Source organism: Tupaia chinensis, unplaced genomic scaffold, assembly GCF_000334495.1.
Source record: "Tupaia chinensis unplaced genomic scaffold, TupChi_1.0 Scaffold000001_1, whole genome shotgun sequence".
Lineage (NCBI taxonomy): Eukaryota > Metazoa > Chordata > Mammalia > Scandentia > Tupaiidae > Tupaia > Tupaia belangeri.
Window position 1 is genome coordinate 6,659,891 of NW_006159427.1, and position 21,372 is coordinate 6,681,262.

At 37.7% G+C, this 21,372-nt stretch overlaps 1 protein-coding gene across 1 annotated transcript in view; it reads left to right on the plus strand.

The window, feature by feature from the left end:
* WAC (WW domain containing adaptor with coiled-coil) overlaps nt 1-21,372 on the plus strand; it is a gene marked incomplete in the record, with an annotated part of 94,847 nt that overhangs the window by 61,129 nt on the left and 12,346 nt on the right. The window contains 5 exon segments of the mRNA XM_027770188.1: nt 50-162; nt 5,609-5,917; nt 16,979-17,224; nt 18,930-19,052; nt 20,178-20,326. Coding sequence (XP_027625989.1) covers nt 50-162; nt 5,609-5,917; nt 16,979-17,224; nt 18,930-19,052; nt 20,178-20,326 — 940 coding nt within the window.

Here is a 21,372-nt window from a genome sequence, read left to right on the forward strand (position 1 = left end):
TATATATATATTTTTTTTTTTTTTTTAATTTTAATTTTTTTTATTTTAGAGAACAGAGACAAAAAGAAGCAAACAAGATGGCAGTTAATAGCTTCCCAAAAGATAGAGATTACAGAAGAGAGGTGATGCAAGCAACAGCTGCTAGTGGGTTTGCCAGTGGAAGTAAGTATTAACTTTTTTCTTTGAAACAGTATAATGTTTGATTCATTCTTGTCATTGATTTACTTACAAATATGTTTTTATTGTCATCTATATATTTCAGTTAAAATAAACAAATAGTAGGTTTCGTTTGTTTCGACTGTGTTCCCTAACCTCCACATTTATTTCCTGAAAAGGGAAGGGAGGATACCTCATGGAATAATAGTACACAAAGAATTCACACTCCGTGATGTCTGTAATACAGTTGCGTTATGCACAGGGGTGCGTGTGTGTATATAATATAGGTGAACAATAAAATGTCATATTTTAGATTGACTCACCCTCTATCCCCAAATTGTGTCCTTTTAAACTAAATTTAAAATTGACTGGATTTCAGTCTAATATCGAAAGACATTTATAGATAATGACACAACTGTTGTTTTTTTTTGCGTGTGTTACTAGTGAGAAACTTGTTTATCCTTATACTTGGAAACTAATTTCACCATGATCATTAAAGCTAAACCCAGAAAATCATGAAAATGCCTATTGGAAAATTGTATCTCTTAGTTCTAAGATGTTCTTTATACATCAACTTGGGCATACCTTAATGTTCTTAAGAGTCCATATTTGGTACAAGTGGGACAATCTGGGTAACAGCATTCATATTTTTAATTCATACTCTATAAAATACTCAAACTTGCTTAAAGGTATTCTATTTTGGAACCAGCAGTTGGTGTAATGGCTATGTCGCTGAACTCCCATGTAATCGACCGCGGTTCAAGTCCTGGACCCGGTGGCTTAAACTCACGTTGGGTACATGTGCCTGCGTGCCCAAGATCCCAAGAGGAGAATGGAGGACAAGGGATTGTGGCATGGCCATCTCCCTGCCCCCACCCCCCGAGGGGTGATTTCTCACTTTCTGTCTGTCTGTCTCTCTCTCTCTGTCTTTCTGGCGAGTGCATGTGCCCTATATCAGAACCTCTTCAAAAAAAAGGGAGGGAGGGGTAGTATTCTATTTCCACTGTTTTTTCTTGTTCTCAGTAAAATTTACATGTCACATAGAGGGTTCTTTGGTTCATTATTAAATGTTGATATTTTTAGTAGAAGAATTTCAAGATGGCTGAGAATTCTTAAGACTTAAGTATTTGAATCATCCTCCTGTAACCCAGAACAAAAAGTTAAGTTGCATACAGGGTCTCAGCAAGAGATATTGATTATTTGATGGAAAAAATATTTAATACAAAGCAGTAACATAGTTCTGCAGAACTAGCTGTTTAAAATATGTGATTCTTGGTATATTAATATTTTAAATAATTATTAGTGAAATCTTAGAAAACAAATCTTTAAAGTACTGAAGTTAGAAAAATTGAAGAACATGGTTATTTTTAGACAGAACATTTGGATTCTAGTCCCATTTCACTTTGTATCTTAATTAATTGTGACTTTAGCAAATGATGAAAATGAGGCAAAAGTTTTCTTTTGGAAGTAACTAAATAGCATCCAGCTTATGGGCCCCCCCCCCCCCCCCCGCGCTTAGTGGCCCCCCCCCCCCGAGCAGATTAGAAGGGGGAATATGGAAGAGTGACGGATAGATATAAAGACAGCTTTTTCATTTTTATTTGCTTATTAGCAAACAAAGAGTTAAGTTGGAGGATGAAGTGTTTTGTGTTTCCTAACTAGATCCCAGAGTTTGGCAGCACTGTCTTGGGATTATCTTAACTTAGTAGCTGATAGTTCCCAAAGAGGAAAAAGAACAAAGCATAATATGTCTACTTTATTTTTTACAAAATATCCTTTTATTTAAGTCAGTCTTCCTTTGGAGTAGAGTGAATAAAGAGACATATTAGAAATTTGATAGAAAAATTGATGGGTAGTGAAAATATTTTTGCGTTTTTAAGTTATCTGTATGATTTTTCTCAAGATTTTTTTTTTCTCTTAATTTCTAAAACAAGGCTTGTTGATTGTTTAAAATTAGAAGACTGGGTCAGCTGGCAGCATAGTCTGTGTGGCAGCTGGATTCCACATGGCCAACTGTGAAGTTTGACTCCTGGGGCTGGTGACTTGAAAAACGCTTTGTGTGGCGCCTGTGTGCACACTTGCGTGTGCATGCCCTTACCTAAAATCCCAAAAGGAGAAATGGAGATGAGATCGCAGTGTAACCATCTCCCATAGTGGGCTGCTTTCTCTCTTTCTTTCTGTCTCTATGCTGCAAGTACACATGCTCTCTAAAATTATTTTTCAAAAATTCAGAAGTGATGGACCAGCAGATGACATAATGGTTATGTTGCTGGACCCCCATGTAGTCAACCACAGTTTGAGTTCTGGACCTGGTAGCCCGAAACTCTTTCCAGGCACGTGTGTGCGTGCGTGCCCAAGATCCTGAGAGGAGAATGGAGAAGAACGGATTGCGGCCTCTCCATTCCCACTGAGGGTGTGATTTTTTGCTTTCTGTCTCTTTGAACACAGAGCCCTAAAGCAAAAGAATTTCTCTTAAAAATATTTTTTTTAACGAGAGGCAAAAACTCTGACCCAAAGACATTTTAAGACATAAACTTTTGTTATGTATATAAATGTTTGTAAAAAAAAATTTCACATGAATGGTACCAGCAGTTAGCGTAATGGCTGTTGCTGAACTCCCATGTAGCAGACCCCGGACCTGATGGCTTAAATTCACGCTGGGCGCGTGTGCGTTCCTGCGTGTGTGCCAAGATCCCAAGAGGAGAATGGAGGAGAAGGGATTGCGGCGTGGCCATTCCCCCCTTGGGGCTGATTTCTCACTTTATGTCTCTCTGTCTGTCTCTGTCTCTCTGGCGAGTGCACATGCCCTATAGCAAAAACCTCTTTCTCCCCCCCAAAAAAATTCACATGAGTATATTCTACACATCACTTTATAATTTCACGTTTGTTATATTGACTGTATACTATTCCAGTATTTGATGTATCTTCCTATCCATGGATGCTTGTATGGTTGTTTTTTTTGTTTGTTTGTTTGTTTGCTTGTTTTTGTTTTTTTGTTTTTTTTTTTTTTAGCTTTTTCTGTCCATAGATAAGATAATTGCTATTTGCCCATTAATCAGATTACCACTTTAAGCCAAATTCCTAGTTGTGCAAATGAGTCAGTGGGTCTCCCATTGAAACATAGTCACGTATCACACTTTTTTCTCTGAGTTTTTAAATGTTTGAGAAAGGACCCTAGCAGTTGCGTTTTTGTTTTTTAATTGGTTAACGGAACTGTACCTGTGGTAGTAAAAGTGTTAGTAAGTCATTTAAATATTTAACTTTGTCTATCAAAAAAAGTGTTGGCAAGTTGTCCCAAGTGTCCAATATTTGTTGTTTGTGTAGGCTCTTAAAACAGACTGTGGCAGGGGCAAGGGAGAGGGGTGAGGATTTGCGAAGATCTATATATGAAAAGAGAAAAGTAGGAAAAGATAGTTTAGTGAGTTTGGGTTTTACTCTGATTTTCTTTTCTTATTTGTTCTTTTGTTTGCACCATGTAGCATTTAGATATTTAGTAAAATGTTAATAATCTCCACAACTTGATACTGAAAATTATAGGGGTATACTTTTTAATTTTATATTAATTGCTACTGGAATTTTTTTTTATCACTGCTAATCAGTACTGCTTCTTGGGATTATACTGTTTAGAGAAACCTTACTTGAGCTTTCCCAGTAGCACCAATGCCATTCTGGCTTGACTGACTCTGTTGTGGGAGGCTATCCTGTGTTGTGGGTGATTCAGCACCCTACCTGGCCTCTGCCCCCTAGATGCCAGTGGTACTCTACCCTTCCTCCAGTCATGGCAAGTAGAAGTGTCCACTGAGGGTTTGTGCACGTAGTCACTGCTTTAACTTTGTTTTACCAGAGTTGTGAGTCACAGAAAGCTGTTTTAGCTGTAGCTTCTCTGGTTCCCACAAAGATGCTGCCTTTTTTTTTTTTTTAATATATATAAATATTAGAAGAAATATCATGTTTAATTTTCATCTGAGTACATTAACTGGATGCATTTTGACTGTAGCTATATAGAACTGAAATTTTCTTGGCCAAAAAAAATACAGGTTCTTAAGTAATGAAGTGATAGGGTTGACCATGGTATTATTTCTATTAATAGTTGACCCTAAAGATTTGTATTGTAGTAGTAGTATCTCCTTTGCATGAAGAAACTGTAGCATAAAGTTTTTGTAAGTTTTGTATCTGTGCAAGTTTGTAGTTTACTAATGCCTTAATGTCCCCAAGAGACATTTATATTCTACTCTAGTAACTCAGTCTGACTTTTGTTCATTTTTCTGGGGTAATATACAATACAATAGTATATTGCACAGTTACTGAATTTCATGTATAAAGTCAATGTCAAAAGACCTTGTGTTTAGATGTGATTGAGGGTTTCTGCCATCATCCCAGTACTTTTTGTTGTGGTATTACATGTAACTCTGTGGTGACAACTTTAAAACTGACTTAGAGTTTGAGCATACTTTATTTATGCTGTGTTGGTTTTTTTGGAGGAGCTGTAAGTTGGGGCAAAAAATATAATATTCAACAGAGAGGATATCCTTGGGTAAAATTTCCATTACATACCATGTGCTTATTAACTTAGGGGTTTTATTTGTTTGGAGGTTAATTTTTTTTACTGATTGGAATATTCCAGTTTAGAGACTTCAGATAAATAAAACTTTGTTAATGAGATTGTTAAAAGTTTCCCTTTATACTGTTTTGTAGAAGCATAGTGCTAGAATTTAAATTGTCACTAGATTTTAAATTGATTTTAGTACTTATTTCTGAGCTTAAAATATTTTTTGTGACTTTTAAATATTTTTGTAAAAGAGGATCTGGTTTTAATGTATAACTGATAATAAGTAGGTTTTTTTTCCTGACTGTGCTACAGATGCAGGATTTCTGTTTCCAACCAGAATTATGTATCATGATTTTATTGCTGACTCTGGCACTTACCAATATTATTAAAATTAGAAATTCATTTGCTTATTGAATGCACAGTTCATCAGAAGTTCAACTATTTTAAAATGAGATTATTTTTAAGTCTTGCATGAACTATTTTAGAGCCCACTAATTATTACCTTAGTATTCAGAAAATTATGGCTAATAAAGCTAATATTTCTTTGCATTTGAACCACTGTGGATAATTAATTAGAACCTATGATTGATTTAAAAGAGTAGAGCATTTGCTTTTTCTAAAAACTTCAAAGAAAAACCTAGTAGCCCATTTGAAAACTGAATATAGACTAGAGAGAGAGAGCAAAGACTTCTTTTAATAGTGTTTGGATATTTATATGCCAGTGTGGTTATTTATATGCCAGTGGTGAAACTGCATATACTAACTGGGCTTGCAGTTTTATTGAAAGATACATAATTCAGGTATGTTGCTAAGTTAGCTGATGTTAAAGACAGGATTCTAACATAATCTTTTTTCTTCCTCCTTCCATCATTCCAACATCTTTTTTCGAACTGTGAACTAAAGTGGAAGACAAGCATTCCAGTGATGCCAGTAGTTTGCTCCCACAGAATATTTTGTCTCAAACAAGCAGACACAATGACAGAGACTACAGACTGCCACGAGCAGAGACTCACAGTAGTTCTGCGCCAGTACAGCACCCCATCAAACCAGTGGTTCATCCAACTGCTACCCCAAGCACTGTTTCTTCTAGTCCATTCACGCTACAGTCTGATCACCAGCCAAAGAAATCCTTTGATGCTAATGGAGCATCTACTTTATCAAAACTGCCTACACCCACATCTTCTGTCCCTGCACAGAAAACAGAAAGAAAAGGTATGCCATTATTACTAGATGCTGCACGTTGAACTGTAGTTTCTGAGTTTATATATTACATTATTTCCTTTGGTTTTACTAAGACTTTTAGTCATAACTTCTTTTTTAAAAGTCTTTTGGAATGTTGTTGAATAGACTTAGGTCTAGAATTGGCCATCTTTAGCTTTTTCTTTTATAATTTTCAAGCCTGTTTTTGCCTATGACACTAAGTCAAGTACTTCAGTTTTAACAGTTGGCAATGGTATAAATAATTGTGGGTCAGGTGACTGTCCCTTTATGTTTGTATAAAATAATTTTACATTTTTGTGATAATTATCTTGATAGTTTAATATAGAAATAGTCTCAGTGTTCTTTTAATTAAAATTTAATAAGAATAGAGTAATAGGTAATTTACAAATGTATCATTTCAGTATAACATGGGATTATTGGTTTCAGTTTCTGAATTAGAAAACTGAGTCATGGGGACCAGCAAATGGCATAATGGTTACGTTGCTGCGCTCCACAGTTGATCACAGTTCGAGTCTTGGACCCAGCAACTTAAACTCACGCCAGGTGCATGTGTGTGCCTGCCCAGAATCCCCAGAGGAAACTGGAGAAGTAGTAGTTAAAGCCGACAACCTAGATTGTGTTTATCCAACTCAGTGTTAGCCATAGCATGTTCAAAAAAAAATGTTGACGATTACTTGGTAGGTAACTTACAACATAAGCAACATGAGAAGTATAATCACGTAGATCATTCTAGTCCCAAACCTGTAACTTCATACTAAGTCTTAAGAAACTAAGGACTTTAAAATATAAATTATTATGAGTAGACCCAGTAGCCAGGTACTAGTAATTGTGAGGAATTTTTAAATGTCCTATTGGTTTTGGAGAAGCTGATCAGTCTTTAAGCTTAATTTGTTGCTTGATTCATTATTTGCGTTATTTTAATTAAAAAAAATTTATTACTATCTTGTTTATATTACATTGAGTCACATATGAATTTAATGTTATTTTAATTTGACAAAGGTTTCAAATAATGGAATTTCTCTCGTTTCCTCTGCTTACTCATGCTATTTGAATTTCTCTTGTACTATAGCAGGTAGAATATTAATACCGAAATTTATTTTAAATGGTTTATACAAAAATATTAATATTCAGAAATGTTAAATTTCTTAAAAATGTTTTCCACCAAAATTCATATGTACATATCAGGTTTACTCTGTTATGACATTAAATTTGCTAAAAATTCTTGAGAGATGGGACCAGCAGTTAGCGTAATGGCTATGTCGCTGGACTCCCACGTAGTCAACTGCGGTTCGAGTCCCGGACCCGGTGACTTAAACTCAGCGCTGGGCGTGTGTACGTGCATGCCTAAGATCCCAAGAGGAGAATGGAGGAGAAGGGATTGCAGCGTGGTCATCCCCCCTGGGGGGGTGATTTCTCTCTTTCTATGTCTCTGTCTCTCTCTGTCTGGCGAGTGCACATGCCCTGTAACAAAAACCTCTCTCAAAAAAAAAAAAAAATTCTTGAGAGATGACATGAGTTAATGAAGTAATTAATGAATTCTGTAAAGGTTGTTTTGGAGTTTTAATACCTAATATTTTATTGTTTGGCCACAAGATAATTGTTGTGGTAATAAATAAATAATTATTATTGGTAATACATTTATTTGTAATAAATTATCTTGTCAATTGAAAAAAACAAAGTGTGACCCTTTTAAATCTATTGGATCTCATTGTACACTTAACACTTTTTAGCTCTTCCTTTTTGAAAGTTTTCCCTGGGCTCTGATACCACTTTCCTTCAATTTCCTAGTTCTGTTTTCTTTCTGCTCCTTAAATATCAGTATTGCTTAGCCTTTTTTCCTGTATATTCTTTCCTTTTCTTGGTCAACATGTCCTCTTTGGTTGTTATTCTTGGTGACTGTCATGACTCTCCCTGTCCTTGGTCCTAGGTCACACTTAAATCTATCTACCTCCCTTTTGTAAGCTCTTGATATTTGTGACATTTCCTCGGATATGATAAAGTCCCACGTTTCTCTTTACCTACAATTAATTTTTAGATTCTCAGTAATCACCACCATATCCCTAACTTTTCCTTGCTTTTCATCGTTCTCAATCACCTATTGACACATCTTGGACTCTTCCTCTTGTATCTCATTTGTGTCCATGTATACTTTGTATTGCCTTGGCCATTGCTGAAACTCAGTTTATCTTTTTTGAAATAACCTTCTGGTTATTGGTCTGCTTCCTTTTTTCCCCAGTCTGTCCTTTTAGGTGGCATCATTATAAAATTTAGATTGGATTGGGTCACTTAACTTAAACCGTCTAATGCTTTCCTGTTATCCAAAGAGTAGAGTTCATAGTTCTCATTTAGATTATAGCGACCATTTAACATTCTGGTTGCAGTCTCAGTAGCTTGATCTCTAGCAGTCTATTCTTACATTTCCTGTGATCCAGCTGTTGCAACCTTTACATTTCTTAAGACATGTATGGGTACAGCAGGTGGCATAGTGGTTGGAGTGCTAGACTTTCATGTGGCAAGCTGTGGTTTGAGTCCCAGACCTGGCAGTCTGAAACTCACTCTGGGTCTGGATGCTTGGTGTAGGTGCCCAAAATCCTTAAAGGAGAATGGAAGAGAAGGGATTGTGGCATGGCTGTTCCCTCCAGGAGGTTATTTCTTACCTTCTGTCTATTTTTCTCTCTGTTGAGCACACACACCTATAGCAAAAATCTCTCTCTCAAAAAAAAAAAAAAAAAGTTACTGTATTTGGTGCTGATTATGTCACATATATTTTAGTTTTAGTTTATTTCTTAGAACAATGGTGAAAGATGGCATTCTCTCTGGCTTGGAAATGAGGAACCCTGGCCCTGTTTCGGGGTGCAGGGGGTAGCATACTGATCTGCTGTGCTGGAAACCCCATGACCCACCATGGGTTTGATTCCTGGGTCCACCTTAAACATCCCTGGGTGTGTGCCCAAGAAAGACCCTGACTAGCTGGAGGGCTAGGGAAGAGTGATTAAGGAGTGAGGATACCTTGTAAAGGGATCTTGTCTCCCTCTCCCTTTTTCCCTCCCTGTCTCACTCTATCCTCCCTTTTACATGCTCTTTCATACAAGAAATAGAAAATAACTTTTAAAAAAGAAAAAAGGAACCTGAACATTGCCATAGTTCAAATGTATTGTGACTTTTAGAGGCAGTTTCTCATCTGTGTTTTTTCCCCTAACCTATATGTAAGGGATGATAAAACAGAAAACAGGTCTGTATCGATTTGCCTCTAGTAACTCAGAATTCCTGGCAAATCAGGGGTAATTCAAGTTTAAATTCTACAAAGTATATTCATTGATCATAAGTATTATTTACGAAATTGTATATGTAGTCATTTTAAACTTACAAGAAGAAACTCGATTACCTTGAAATTGCCTGTATCTATAGGGGAAATGGTATAGTCTTGTGAAGTACTTTTCTTTGCATCTGAATTGAAGGCAATCTTACTTCCTTAATTGTGTGACAGTTTTATTCTTTTCAGATTATTTTCTAGTTAGTCTAAAATTTATTTTAATGTTGTAGAACAGAAAAGTTACTTATTTTATTTTCCAGGCATATGCCCCAGAAAGTTTAAATTTGTGCCATGTTGATTAATTTTTTCCCCTCTCAACGGAGACTTTCATGTTGTTGTTTATTTGGAGTTTCTGCCTTTGGGTGCCCTCTGGAAAGAAAGGGACGGAGAGATGAGAGGGAAAGTGAGAAATCACTCCCCAGAGGGATGGCCACACTACTATTCGTTTCTCCTTCCAGGATCTTGGGCACGTGTACACATGTGTCTGGCATGAGTTTGAAGCCTAAAGGAATGGGACTTCAACTGTGGTTGGCAATGTAGAAGTCTAGTGACACAACCACTTGGCCATTTTCTGGTCCCAGGTTTCATGCTATTTAAATTAGGCTTCTAATGAGTTTTTTCTTCAACATAGTGAATCGTTGATCGACTCTTCCTCAAAAATTATTCTAGGGTTTCTGATTCAAATCAGGTTGGTCTCTTTGGCTTAAGTGCTAATAAAGAGTACTTAAGCAGTAAAAGGACGTCAAAGGTAGGGTGCTGTATTAAATAACTCCTGTCTTTCTCAGCCATTGCCCTGTCCCTGCTGCTTGAGAAATAGACAGTGAGGAGACATTTGCTATAGGTGGATAAATAGCTGTACCAGTGGTAGCAGATGTGTTAGAATTGGGGAAGGACTTGTGTTCATGGTTCTTAAAAATGGATTCAGAGAAAAAGAAGATGGTGTATGTATGTTTTGTTATGTATGTTATGTTTCTCATCTGTGTTTTTTCCCCTAACCTATATGTAAGGGATGATAAAACAGAGTTAGATCTGTTCAGTGCCAGTGTGTCATTTGAGAGAAAGAACCTAAGATAAACTTAGTTTGTGCCTAGTTGAAAAACAAAGTGTTGGGGGGGAAGCAAAGCACTTTACTTTTGCAGAGAACAGTCTTGATGTTAATGTATTTCATAAGCAAGGGATAGCAGTCATGTGCTCATTAGGTTATATCTATTTCATTGAGTCATTTGAGAGAGTTGTATCAATACAGCATCATCTCTCCAGCATCATCTGTTTTGAAGCCAGTGGGAAAGATTGGTCTAGGAGTTAAGTGAGACTGCACATATACATGTACTCTCACCTTTCTTGCGGTCTGACATCCCGTTAGCACTGTGTGCTGCTTTGTGCCACGTAACGTTTCGTATCAGGGCTGTTGAGGTGAATACAACAGTTTCCTCTAAGATGTCTATCTTTTATAATATTTTAATGGTAAAACTAAGACTCAGTATAGCATTTCATATATATTGGGTCCTTGGGAAAGTCAGATGCATTTTTTCATTAAAAAAAAAAAAAAAAAGACATGATTTTCCTGATGACCTAATACAACTCTTAGTTGTCAGTTTCCACTTACACATCTAAGTTAATGTTTATTAGCACTTTTATATTTACTAATGTAACAAACTTTGTAAGAATATTTGAGTGTATCTTTTTGAGGCATGAATGGGGCTAAAAAAATAGTGTAAAAACATTATGCTAGGGGCAGCAGGTAGCTTGGTGGTTAAGGTGTTTGACTCCCTCATGGCCAACCATGGTTCAAGTCCCAGACCTGGTGACTTGCTTTCTTGCTTTCCCTATCTCTCTTTGGTGAGATTAAAATAATAACAAACAGAATTAATAAATAAATCTTTTAAAAATACATTGTGCTGTAGTCCTACATGGAAAAGAGGTTTAGCTTTCTGGTCTGTGAATTCATCCTTACTCCACTCAGTTCTTTATGCTGTCCATTTGTTTTGTTTTGGTTATGTTTTATTTTATTTTTCTTAAAGTTAAAAGAAATATAGGGCCATCAGGTAGTGTGTTTAAGGCATTAGATTCCACATGACCTACTCCACAGTTCAAATCTTTTTTTTTTTTTTTTTTTGAGAGGTTTTTGCTATCGGGCACGTGCGCTCGCCAGACAGACAGAGAGAGACAGAGACAGAAAGCGATAAATCACTCCCCAGGGGGGATGGTCACGCCGCAATCCCTTCTCCTCCATTCTCCTCTCGGGATCTTGGGCACGCACGCACACGCGCTCGGCGTGAGTTCTAAGCCACCGGGTCCGGGACGTGAACCGCGATCGACTACGTGGGAGTCCAGCGACATAGCCATTACGCTAACTGCTGGTTCCCTCCACAGTTCAAATCTTGAACCCAGTGGCTTGAAAGTCACATGGAGTGCGTGTGTGTCCAAAATCTCTGGAGCTTAATAAAGAAGGGATTGTGATGATCTTACCAAAAAAAAGGATAAAAGGCACCTTCTAAAGTCTTCAGCCTAGTTTTCATAATTAGCAAGAGGCACCAGAATTATACATAGAACTTCTGCAAGTTGTAAATAGGATAAGTGTGTGGTTTTATTTGTGTTGACCTTAGAGGTGATTTTGATAGGCAGTCTGTTGAGAACAAATATACAAAATCAGATCTCTAATGGGAAATTCTGGTCTTCAGAGATGTTACTTGTCCTAGGGTCCAATGTGCATTAAGTAGTATCAGTTGGTTTCCACACTGCTCATCTGTAATCTATCAAAAAGCAGTGAAGAAACTATTTTCAGGGTAAATAAGCCTATTAAAATTAGAAATAATAATTATTATTTTTTTACTTTTATTTTCTGTGGTGATGTATATTGTATTAGCTTTCTATTTTTGGATGTTCCCTTTGCTGCTTTTAAACAGCAACATAGAAGAATCTTTTTTTTTCTTTTTGAGAGGTTTTTGCTGTAGGGTGCATGCGTTTGCCAGACAGTCAGAGACAAACAGACAGACACCCCCCCCTCCCCAGGGGGATGGCCACGCCGCCAAACAGACAGACACCCCCCCCCTCCCCAGGGGGATGGCCACGCCGCAATCCCTTCTCTGGGGATCTTGGGCGTGCACGCCCGGCATGAGTTTCAAGCCACCAGGGGTCTGGGACGTGAACCACGGTCGACTACATGGGAGCCAGTGACATAGCCATTACACTAACTGCTGGTCCCCATAGAAGAATCTTTTAAGTCCACGTAACTTCACAAGTCTATGAATAGATGGAGCAGCACCTTTCACTTCCAGTTTGGTTCTAGCCATCATTAAGGATAGAAAAAAATCCACAGAAATGACAGTAGAATAAGGATAATTTCAGGGATATAAGTATCTGTTAATGTAGTAAGTAAAAATACAGAACTTACTTGATTCTGAACTTTAATCTCCATGCCCCTAAGCTGTATGTAAATACCCTCTTAAGAGATATGGTCTTGAGAAAACTGCTAGTAGAGTGTATAATTGTCCCATAAATTATAATAGTGACAGCAGGTTTTCCCAAGGAAAGAATTTATCATTTCATTCATACTTATCTGTGAATTCAAGAGAGTAAATCTGAAAATGAAAAGCAGTCTACTACTCTTGAGGACACTTCTTTAAAATATACGCCTTATGAAATGAAAATATCGTAGGCCTTCTTGAGTTGGTCATGGTTAATCATTACGTCCTTGAATATACTTAAACCAGCTCTGAGATCCCTACTTACAGAGCTCTTTCTACTTGTTCTTTTGACCTTTCTATGAAAATAGTGTTAGAGACTGATAGAGTCCCTTTTTAATCAACTTGCTAGTAATTCCTAGTTTCCCTGGGACCATGAAGATCAGTGAATGTTTAGTTCTAAGATTTGGATGTGAAGATTTAGAATCATTAAGTAGCATTATAACATTCAAATGTAGCGCTCCTGGGACCAGCAGGTGGCATGATGGCTAAGGTGCAGGACACTCCCATGTGGCTGACCATGGTTCGAGTCCTGGACCTGGTGGTTTGCTTTCTCACTTTCTCTCTCTCTCTGTCTCTTTCTGGTCATATTAAAATAAATGAATGAATAAATAAAATTAAATAAATAATTCTTTTTTTTTTTTTTTAAATGTAGCGCTCCTGAAACATGCTCTCTTCATAACTGCCGTCTTAAATTCATGTTGTATGATGCATTCAGGCCTAAGAATCTTTTAAAAATGTGTGGTAAATTGAAGGTGCTTTGACAAATGTTCATATTTAACATTTAGATAAACATTGTAAGAAAACATGTATGCACATGTTAAATAGTTCGCCTGATTTTTTTTTTTTAACCTTGGGAGGGGTGTGTTCATTCATTCTTTTCTTTTCTTTTCTTTTCTTTTTTTTTTTTTGGAGAGAAATATTTCTACTATAGGACACTTGGACTCACTAGAGAGACAAATAGCAAGAAATCACTACCCCAAGGTGGGGTGGGTGGCCGTGTCACAATCTATTCTCCTCTTGGGATTTCAGGCGCGCACGCACAGACCCAGCATGAGTTTCAAGCCAGGTCCGGGACTCAAACCATCCTCACACACATGGGAGCTTAACAACTCTGCTACCTGCTGGCCCCAGAGTCTGTGTTCTTAATTCTCTTTTTTTCTCTGTTAAAGTGACTGTATTAGAATTCCATGATTTGAAAATACCAGTTTTTGCTCATTTTCTTGTTTGAGGACAAGTTGATTTTATAGTTTTGTGCTTAAAAAAAAGGCAGGCATAGTAATGCGTGTTACCACTGTTAACTGCTTCTCCTGATGTACATATGTCAGAGTTTACAGTTCTAAGGAGAATCTCTGGGTCATGAGCATTTTTATCTTCAACTTTTCTAGATATGCCAAATTATTTTCCAATGTGGTTGTAATAATTTAGTCTCCACCTGACATGTCAAGTAAGTGTTCCCATTACTCCTTGCCAATATTTGGTTTTGTCAAACTTAAATTTTTGCCATAATTATGGGCATGGAAAAGTATCTTGTTTCATTTCATGTTTTCCTGATTATTGATGAAGTTGAATAGCTCTTTTTTTGTTGTTGTTGTTTGTTTGTTTGTTTTGGTTTTGGTTTTGCCATTTAGACTTTATAAAATAGCTTTATATCTTTTGTACATTTTTCTACTGTGTCCTTTTTTAATATAATTTTTTAAAAATATTTATTTATTTAATTCCATTTGTTGCTAACTATTTTTTAATTTGACCAGGCAGACAGAAAGGGAAGGTCAGAAAGTAAGCCGCCAGGTCTGGGACTCAAACCACAGTCAGCAATGTGAGAATCCAGCACCTTTAACCACCATGCCACCTGCTGGCCTTTCTATTGTGTATCTTTTTTTTTTTTTTCTTTTAAGTTTATTCATGTCTTCCATGAGCAAGATAGGTAGAGAGAGACAGCACCCCCAATAGGATTTCAACACTCATCTTTCATACCCTGTCTCAGCCAGCCGCAGATCATGTGCATGTGTATGCCCAGCATGCTCAGGTCTCTGGACACAAACCCTGCACCTTCTTGTGTGGGTTGGTCTCATGGGGCACCACACAGGTCATGCTCACAGGTTTCAACACTGTGTCACCATCTGGCCCCCATTTGTCTTTGATTCATGGAAGTTTAATAAAATATGCTAGTTACTGATAATTTAGGTATAGTGTGTCTAATTTTATAATTTTAGAAATCTTGCTGATTTCAGGTATTTTCGTCTCGTAGTATTGTTTGTATGCCTTAGAACGTGTATGTGTGTGCACAAGAGGGGCCATCCCCCGGCTGTGCCTATGCTCACACCCACAGACCCAGCATGTTTTTCAAGCCTCTGGGCTGAGATATGAACAGTGGTTAGCAACATGGGATCCAGCTCTCTCTCTGCATGGCACTTAATCTGTGCGCCACAGGGCTGGCCCTTCTCTGATAATATTGGGTGGTTGGAAAAATCATGATGTGTTTCTCCATGCACAGTGCCTCACAACTTTTCCAACAACCCAATATTTTAAAGACCTCAATGTGTATGTGCAAAAGTTCGATTTACTTTAAATTGATCTTTTTTAAAATATGTTTTTATATCTGACAGGACATATCCCACTTGCAGCATTCTTTGTCTTTGGGAATTACAGAATCTTTAGGATTTATATTATCAGATTGCCAACTGCTATTTTAAAAATGGGACTTTGGTTGCATTTGTCTTGCGTATGTATAAATAATTTCAAATAGCTACTTTAAAAGAGTAATAATTTTCCATGTATGTTTTATATATATTTTATTTCTAAATACAATGAGGTGGGATTTTTGGTTTGTTTTTAATATTAAAATTGTCCCTTTGGTGCTAATAATCTTTCAGTGATAAAGTCAGGGATAGTTTATTGCCTTACATGTGAGAGAACATCAAAGAATGTGTGGAAAAGTAAATTTAAATGATGAATTTTTTTTTTTTTTGTAAGCAAAAAGTTTTGATATCCATGCATTTTCCATGAAGACCTCATTTAATTACAACAGGGACGTCTGTAGTCCCCCCCCCTTTTTTTTTTTTTTAAGTTTACTGTAGGGCACATGTGGTCACCTGAGAGAGACAGAGAAAGTGAGAAATTACTCTGACGGCGATAGAGGGAGAGGGGGTCATTCTCATCTCGGGATTTGGGAAACCATGTACACACTGAGTCTGGGACTTGATCCGCTTAGTTGGGGGTGTGGGATCCAGCTGCTCTACCTCTGCACTACCTGCCGGCCTGGGCAGTATGTAGTTTTTCCAACCCAATAATTAGGTATAAAAGTTCAAAACAGGAGTTTCCTCATGCATCATATCCTCAGCCCATTCTGAGTATAACCACCATCGTGCTCACCCTGATTTTGTGTTAAGACCATTGTCGCATTTAGATAGGAGGTTGTGGTCGTGTTGCTGCTTTTTCTTTTTCTTCTTTTTTTCTTTTTTTTTTTTTTAACCTTATATAGACATTCTTACAGAATTGTATTGTTCCTTGGTCATAATGAAGGCTTCCTTAAATGTATGGTTAACACATAGCAGTATTTGAGACAGCTTACTGGTGGACAGAGCATGGTTGGTTTGTTAATTTTTTTAAAATCAACCCTGAGTATGGACCTGGGTATGGTTTACCAAGTATTGTGACTTTAAGCAAGTTTATGACCTTTTATTTTTGTAAGAATTATTTACTTTATTATTGTTATTTTTAATTTGTTATAGGGCATGTATGCTCAACAGAGAGAGGGAAAAGGGGGAAGAAGAGAGCGAGAGAGTACACAAGCCAATAGGTCTGGGACTTCAGCTGTGGTCAGCCATCTGGGAGTCCAACCACCATACCACTGCTGGCCCCTCTTGTTCAGTTTTCTCAGCTGTGGAATTAGGGATATTAAAATTTCTGTCATGTTCTAGGCAACCAAATACCATTTTTCTAAGTTAATTTTTTTTTGTGAGCGACAGACGCTCCCTCACACAGTCTCAAAACATGACACTCACCTTCCCTTCCCAGACAGCCAGGGTCATGGGGGAATGTACATACATAGTGTATACAGTGCAGCCAGGGAACTGAACCCATGATCTTGTGAAGTGGCTCTAGCTAGCATCACTTGATCCAGTGTTACCATCTATGTGCTTCTTTGTAAAGGTTAAATGAGATGACTTGTTTTTAGGTGCCTGGCATATGGGAAATGTCCTTTTGATGTTTGTCCTAGTTTCCTCTCTTCAGGTAATTTTTTTCTGCCTCACCATCTCTTTTTTTGTTTAGAATCTACATCAGGAGATAAATCTGTAACACATTCTTGCACAACTCCTTCCACGTCTTCTGCCTCTGGACTGAATCCCACATCTGCACCTCCAACGTCTGCTTCAGCAGTCCCTGTTTCTCCTGTTCCACAGTCGCCAATACCTCCATTACTTCAGGACCCAAATCTCCTTAGACAGTTGCTTCCTGCTTTGCAAGCCACACTGCAGCTAAATAATTCTAATGTGGACATATCCAAAATAAATGAAGGTAAATTTTTATGGTATCAGTTTTTTTCTAAGAATTATTTTATTTAACTTTATTTGTTTTATTTTGACTAGAGAGGGAGAAAGCGAGAGAGAGAGAGAAAGCAAGCTGCCAGGTCCAGGACTTGAATTGCGGTGGGCCATGTTGGGAGCCCAGCACTATGCCATCTGTTGGCCCCCATGGTATCAATTTTTAAAACCGCATTTGTACTTTGAAAATTAAGACTTTCTGTGCATCTGGTAGTCACTAGAGATAAGCCATTGTGTTTGTATGACGTGTAGTGGATTTTTAACTTCAGTAACAAGAACATTTGTTAAAATTGGCATAAAAACTTCATTTCTCCTGGTTTTCTTATTTAACTCCAGTCTTTTTACATTTTTAAAATGTTTGAGGCAGCTACCTCCATGAAATCTTAATAAAAATGGATGTGGTTTTAATCTGGAAACTATTGAGATTTAAGCATTAAATTCTAAGAGCACTGTAAAGTTTTTTGTTTCAAATAATTTCTATTTGCATATTTTCACATAATATATTTAATAGCACTATCAGTTGGTTAAGTTCTTTATATTTAAAGTAGATCTAGGGACCAACAGATGGCATAGTTGTTACTTTGCTGGACTCCCACATAGCTGACCATGGTTCAAGCCCAGACCTGGCGTCTTAAAACTCATGCCAGGCACTTGTGTGTATGTGCCCCACATCTTGAGAGGAGAACAGAAGAGAGGGGAGTACAGCATGGCCATCCCCCGGCGAGTAATTTTTCTCTGTGTGTCTGTCTCTCCGGGGCGCACACACGCTCTATAGCAAAGGTCTTTTTTTGAGGAAAAAAACTAAGACTGGTTGGTCATTAATCTTCTATTATTGTCCTCAACTTTTCTGTATGTTAATTTTATTTTCTAAGATACCTGCAATTTTTTTATTTGGTAGGTAAACATTTCACTTTGGCAATTAGAGGAAACATTTTCTTATTGAAGAAAATGTCAGTAATAATAAATGTGAGGGTGTGTGCCTTATAGCAAAAAATCTCTTAAAAAAGAAAGAGAGAAAGAGGTACATAGGAATAAATAAGGTCACTTGTCAGAAAGCTGAAAGACTGAGCAGGATTATTAGTCTAGAATAGGAGTGTAGTGGTGCCAAGACCTTCTGGCCAGCCTCATGGGGCAGATAAACTAAAATGATTTTATACACCAAAAATAGATGGTATTTCTAGGTACCAACTTTTTTTTTTTTTTTTTTTTACTTTTTCCATTTTTAAGACTGTTGGGGTACATTTTGATTGTAGGATTTGAGTTACCAGCTTTTCTAAAAGCAGTCACATGAAATAGTAACTGTTTATTATTGTAATTCCAAATAATCTACTCAGCACTTAACTTACACGGGTAGGTTCCTGGCATAATTGGAAATTCCAGTGAGTACTTTCGTGTTTTTTTAAGTCTCACAGAGGGAATTTCTTTAGCTGAACACCTTAATATATATCAGTGCAAAGGGGTTTAGTTCACTGTAAGCCTGTTAAATTTCTTTTTCCAATGCTTGAGGTCATTTAAAATCTTTAGACTCATTATGTTGCTCCTGTCTTCTAGATGCTTTTATTTTGAAAGTTCGAGTTTGAAGCATACTATTTTTTCTTGGTATCTCTCTGAGTTTTCAAGTTGTTACTAATACTTCATAGCCTGTTACTGTTTGAATTTAGGAAATAATATGTTTTCAGTCCTTACAGCAGCTGTAACACAAGCCTCCCTGCAGTCTATAATTCATAGGTTCCTCACTGCTGGACCATCTGCTTTCAACATCACGTCTCTCATTTCTCAAGCCGCTCAGCTCTCCACACAAGGTATTCATGTTCTTGGATATCTCTAGAATTGTGTTTTGGTTTTATGGAATTAATAGCAGTTAAAAAAATGTTTTGAAGAGATTAGCTACAATAGTGATTTTATTTTATATTTGGTTTTATAACATTAGAATTCAGTAGTTTTATTTCTTTTTTGTAGGTTAAGTAAGCATTAATATTTGTTGTTATAAAATACTGTCATCAATCTGTAATATATATCTTATTGAGAATTTAATGCTTACGAGATATTTTACTCCAAAGCTGAAAGTAAACTGATGTACCTTCAATCTTTGTGAGACACTACATATATTCGAAGAGTTGAAATTTGGTTCACGATGTTAAGGTAGTTTTTGACTCAAGGATGCAGAAATGCTGTTTTCCTGCCTTGAATTAGTTAAGCCTTTTCTTCAAAAAAGTAGCCAAACAGATGCATGGGGCCACCAGATGGGATAATGGCTATGTCGCTAAACTCCCACGTAGTTGACCGTGGTTCGAGTCCCAGACCTGGTGGCTTAAACCTCACGCTGGGCACATATGTGCGTGTGCCCAAGATTCCAAGAGGCGAATGGAGGAGGAATTACAGTGTGCCCCCCCCACCCCCTTCCCCCATGCCCAGGGTAATTCCTTGATTTCTGTCTCTCCAGTGAGGGTTTGTGCCTTACAGCAAAAAAAAAATCTCTTACAAAAAGAAAAAGATGTGCATAGGAATAAATAAGGTCACTTGTCACAAAGCTGATAACTTGAGCAGGAATATTGGTTTAGAATAGGAGTATAGTGGTGCTAAGACCCTCTGGCCAGCCTCATGGGGCAGGAAGCTGATGGGAATACCAGGACCTAAATGTAGAATAAGAAAGATGTAAGGATGGCGAAAACGCCTTCCGTGTGAGAATAGATTCCGAGTTAACTTCTTCCTCCACACTAGAAAAGGAAAGTGGGCCACACTGCTTGTGCTTACTACATGTGTAGCTCATTTGGTCAGTGCAGCCCACTGAGGCTGTTAAACTCGGACTCACTTCAGGTAAGTGGGAAACATGGGATGTGGGTGGAGAGAGTGGTGCAGAGGTCTGCACCACGTGTATTAACGAGGTTTTCGGTTTATCTGAATTTAATTGCTTCACTGTCTTACAGCCCAGCCATCTAATCAGTCTCCAATGTCTTTAACGTCTGATGCATCATCCCCAAGATCATATGTGTCTCCAAGAATAAGCACACCTCAAACTAACACCGTCCCCATCAAACCTTTGATTAGTACTCCTCCTGTTTCATCACAGCCAAAGGTATGTCTCTCTTGAGGGAATTTTGGAAAAGAAACACCTGACTTTGGAGAAATCAGTAACATTTTAAAATCTGTGTTAATGTAAGACCCTCTGAAAATAGAGTAGTGGTAGAATGAATGACAGATGAGCAATGACATAACGAGGTTAGGATTTCTTGGTTCACTGAGAAGTAGAGGGTGGACTCGAGGGTCTGCTGCTTTTACACACATCACACTCTGCACACTCTGATTCTGTTTCCTATTGGCTTTGGGATTTGTGGCACGGAGTAGGACACAGTGAGTGTTTTAGTGGTCTTTTTTCATCTTTATTTTAGCACTGAATCTGTTTCTATATACTATGTTTAACTTTCACATCATGAGAACTATTTGCCTCCTTTAACAGGTAAGAAAACCAAACTTTTTTTTTTTTTTTTGAGAGGTTTTCGATATAGGGCACGTGCGCTCGCCAGACAGACAGAGAGAGACAGACAGAAAGTGAGAAATCACCCCCCAGTGGGGATGGTTACGCCGCAATCCCTTCTCCTCCATTCTCCTCTCGGGATCTTGGGCATGCACGCACATGCGCCTGGTGTGAGTTTTAAGCCACCGGGTCCGGGACGCGAACCACGGTTGACTACGTGTGAGTCCAGCAACATAGCCATTACGCTAACTGCTGGTTCCCAGAAAACTAAACTTTTAAGTTAAGCCTAGTATGTGTGGCAGAGTCAGAATTTGAAATCTAGCTCTTTCTGATGCGCTCATTTTACAAAGCTATACTGCCAAGCAAAATCCTGGGTAGATGGCTCCTTAGAACAGTTACAGATTTTTCTGGTCTCTTCCTTTTTTTTTAAGGCAGGAAGTAGGCTTGTTTATTTATTTGCTTATTTATTTATTTTGATACATTCTTCATCTGCTGTGAGTAGGACCTTCCGATGCTGGAATGAAATTTTGTACCTTGGAGCCATCTTCATGTGCCAGTATAATGTGTTGCTCAAGAGAAACCAGATCCCTGGGCCAGCCAGGTAGCATGATCGTTAAGGTGACTGGATCCCCCATGTCCAACTGCAT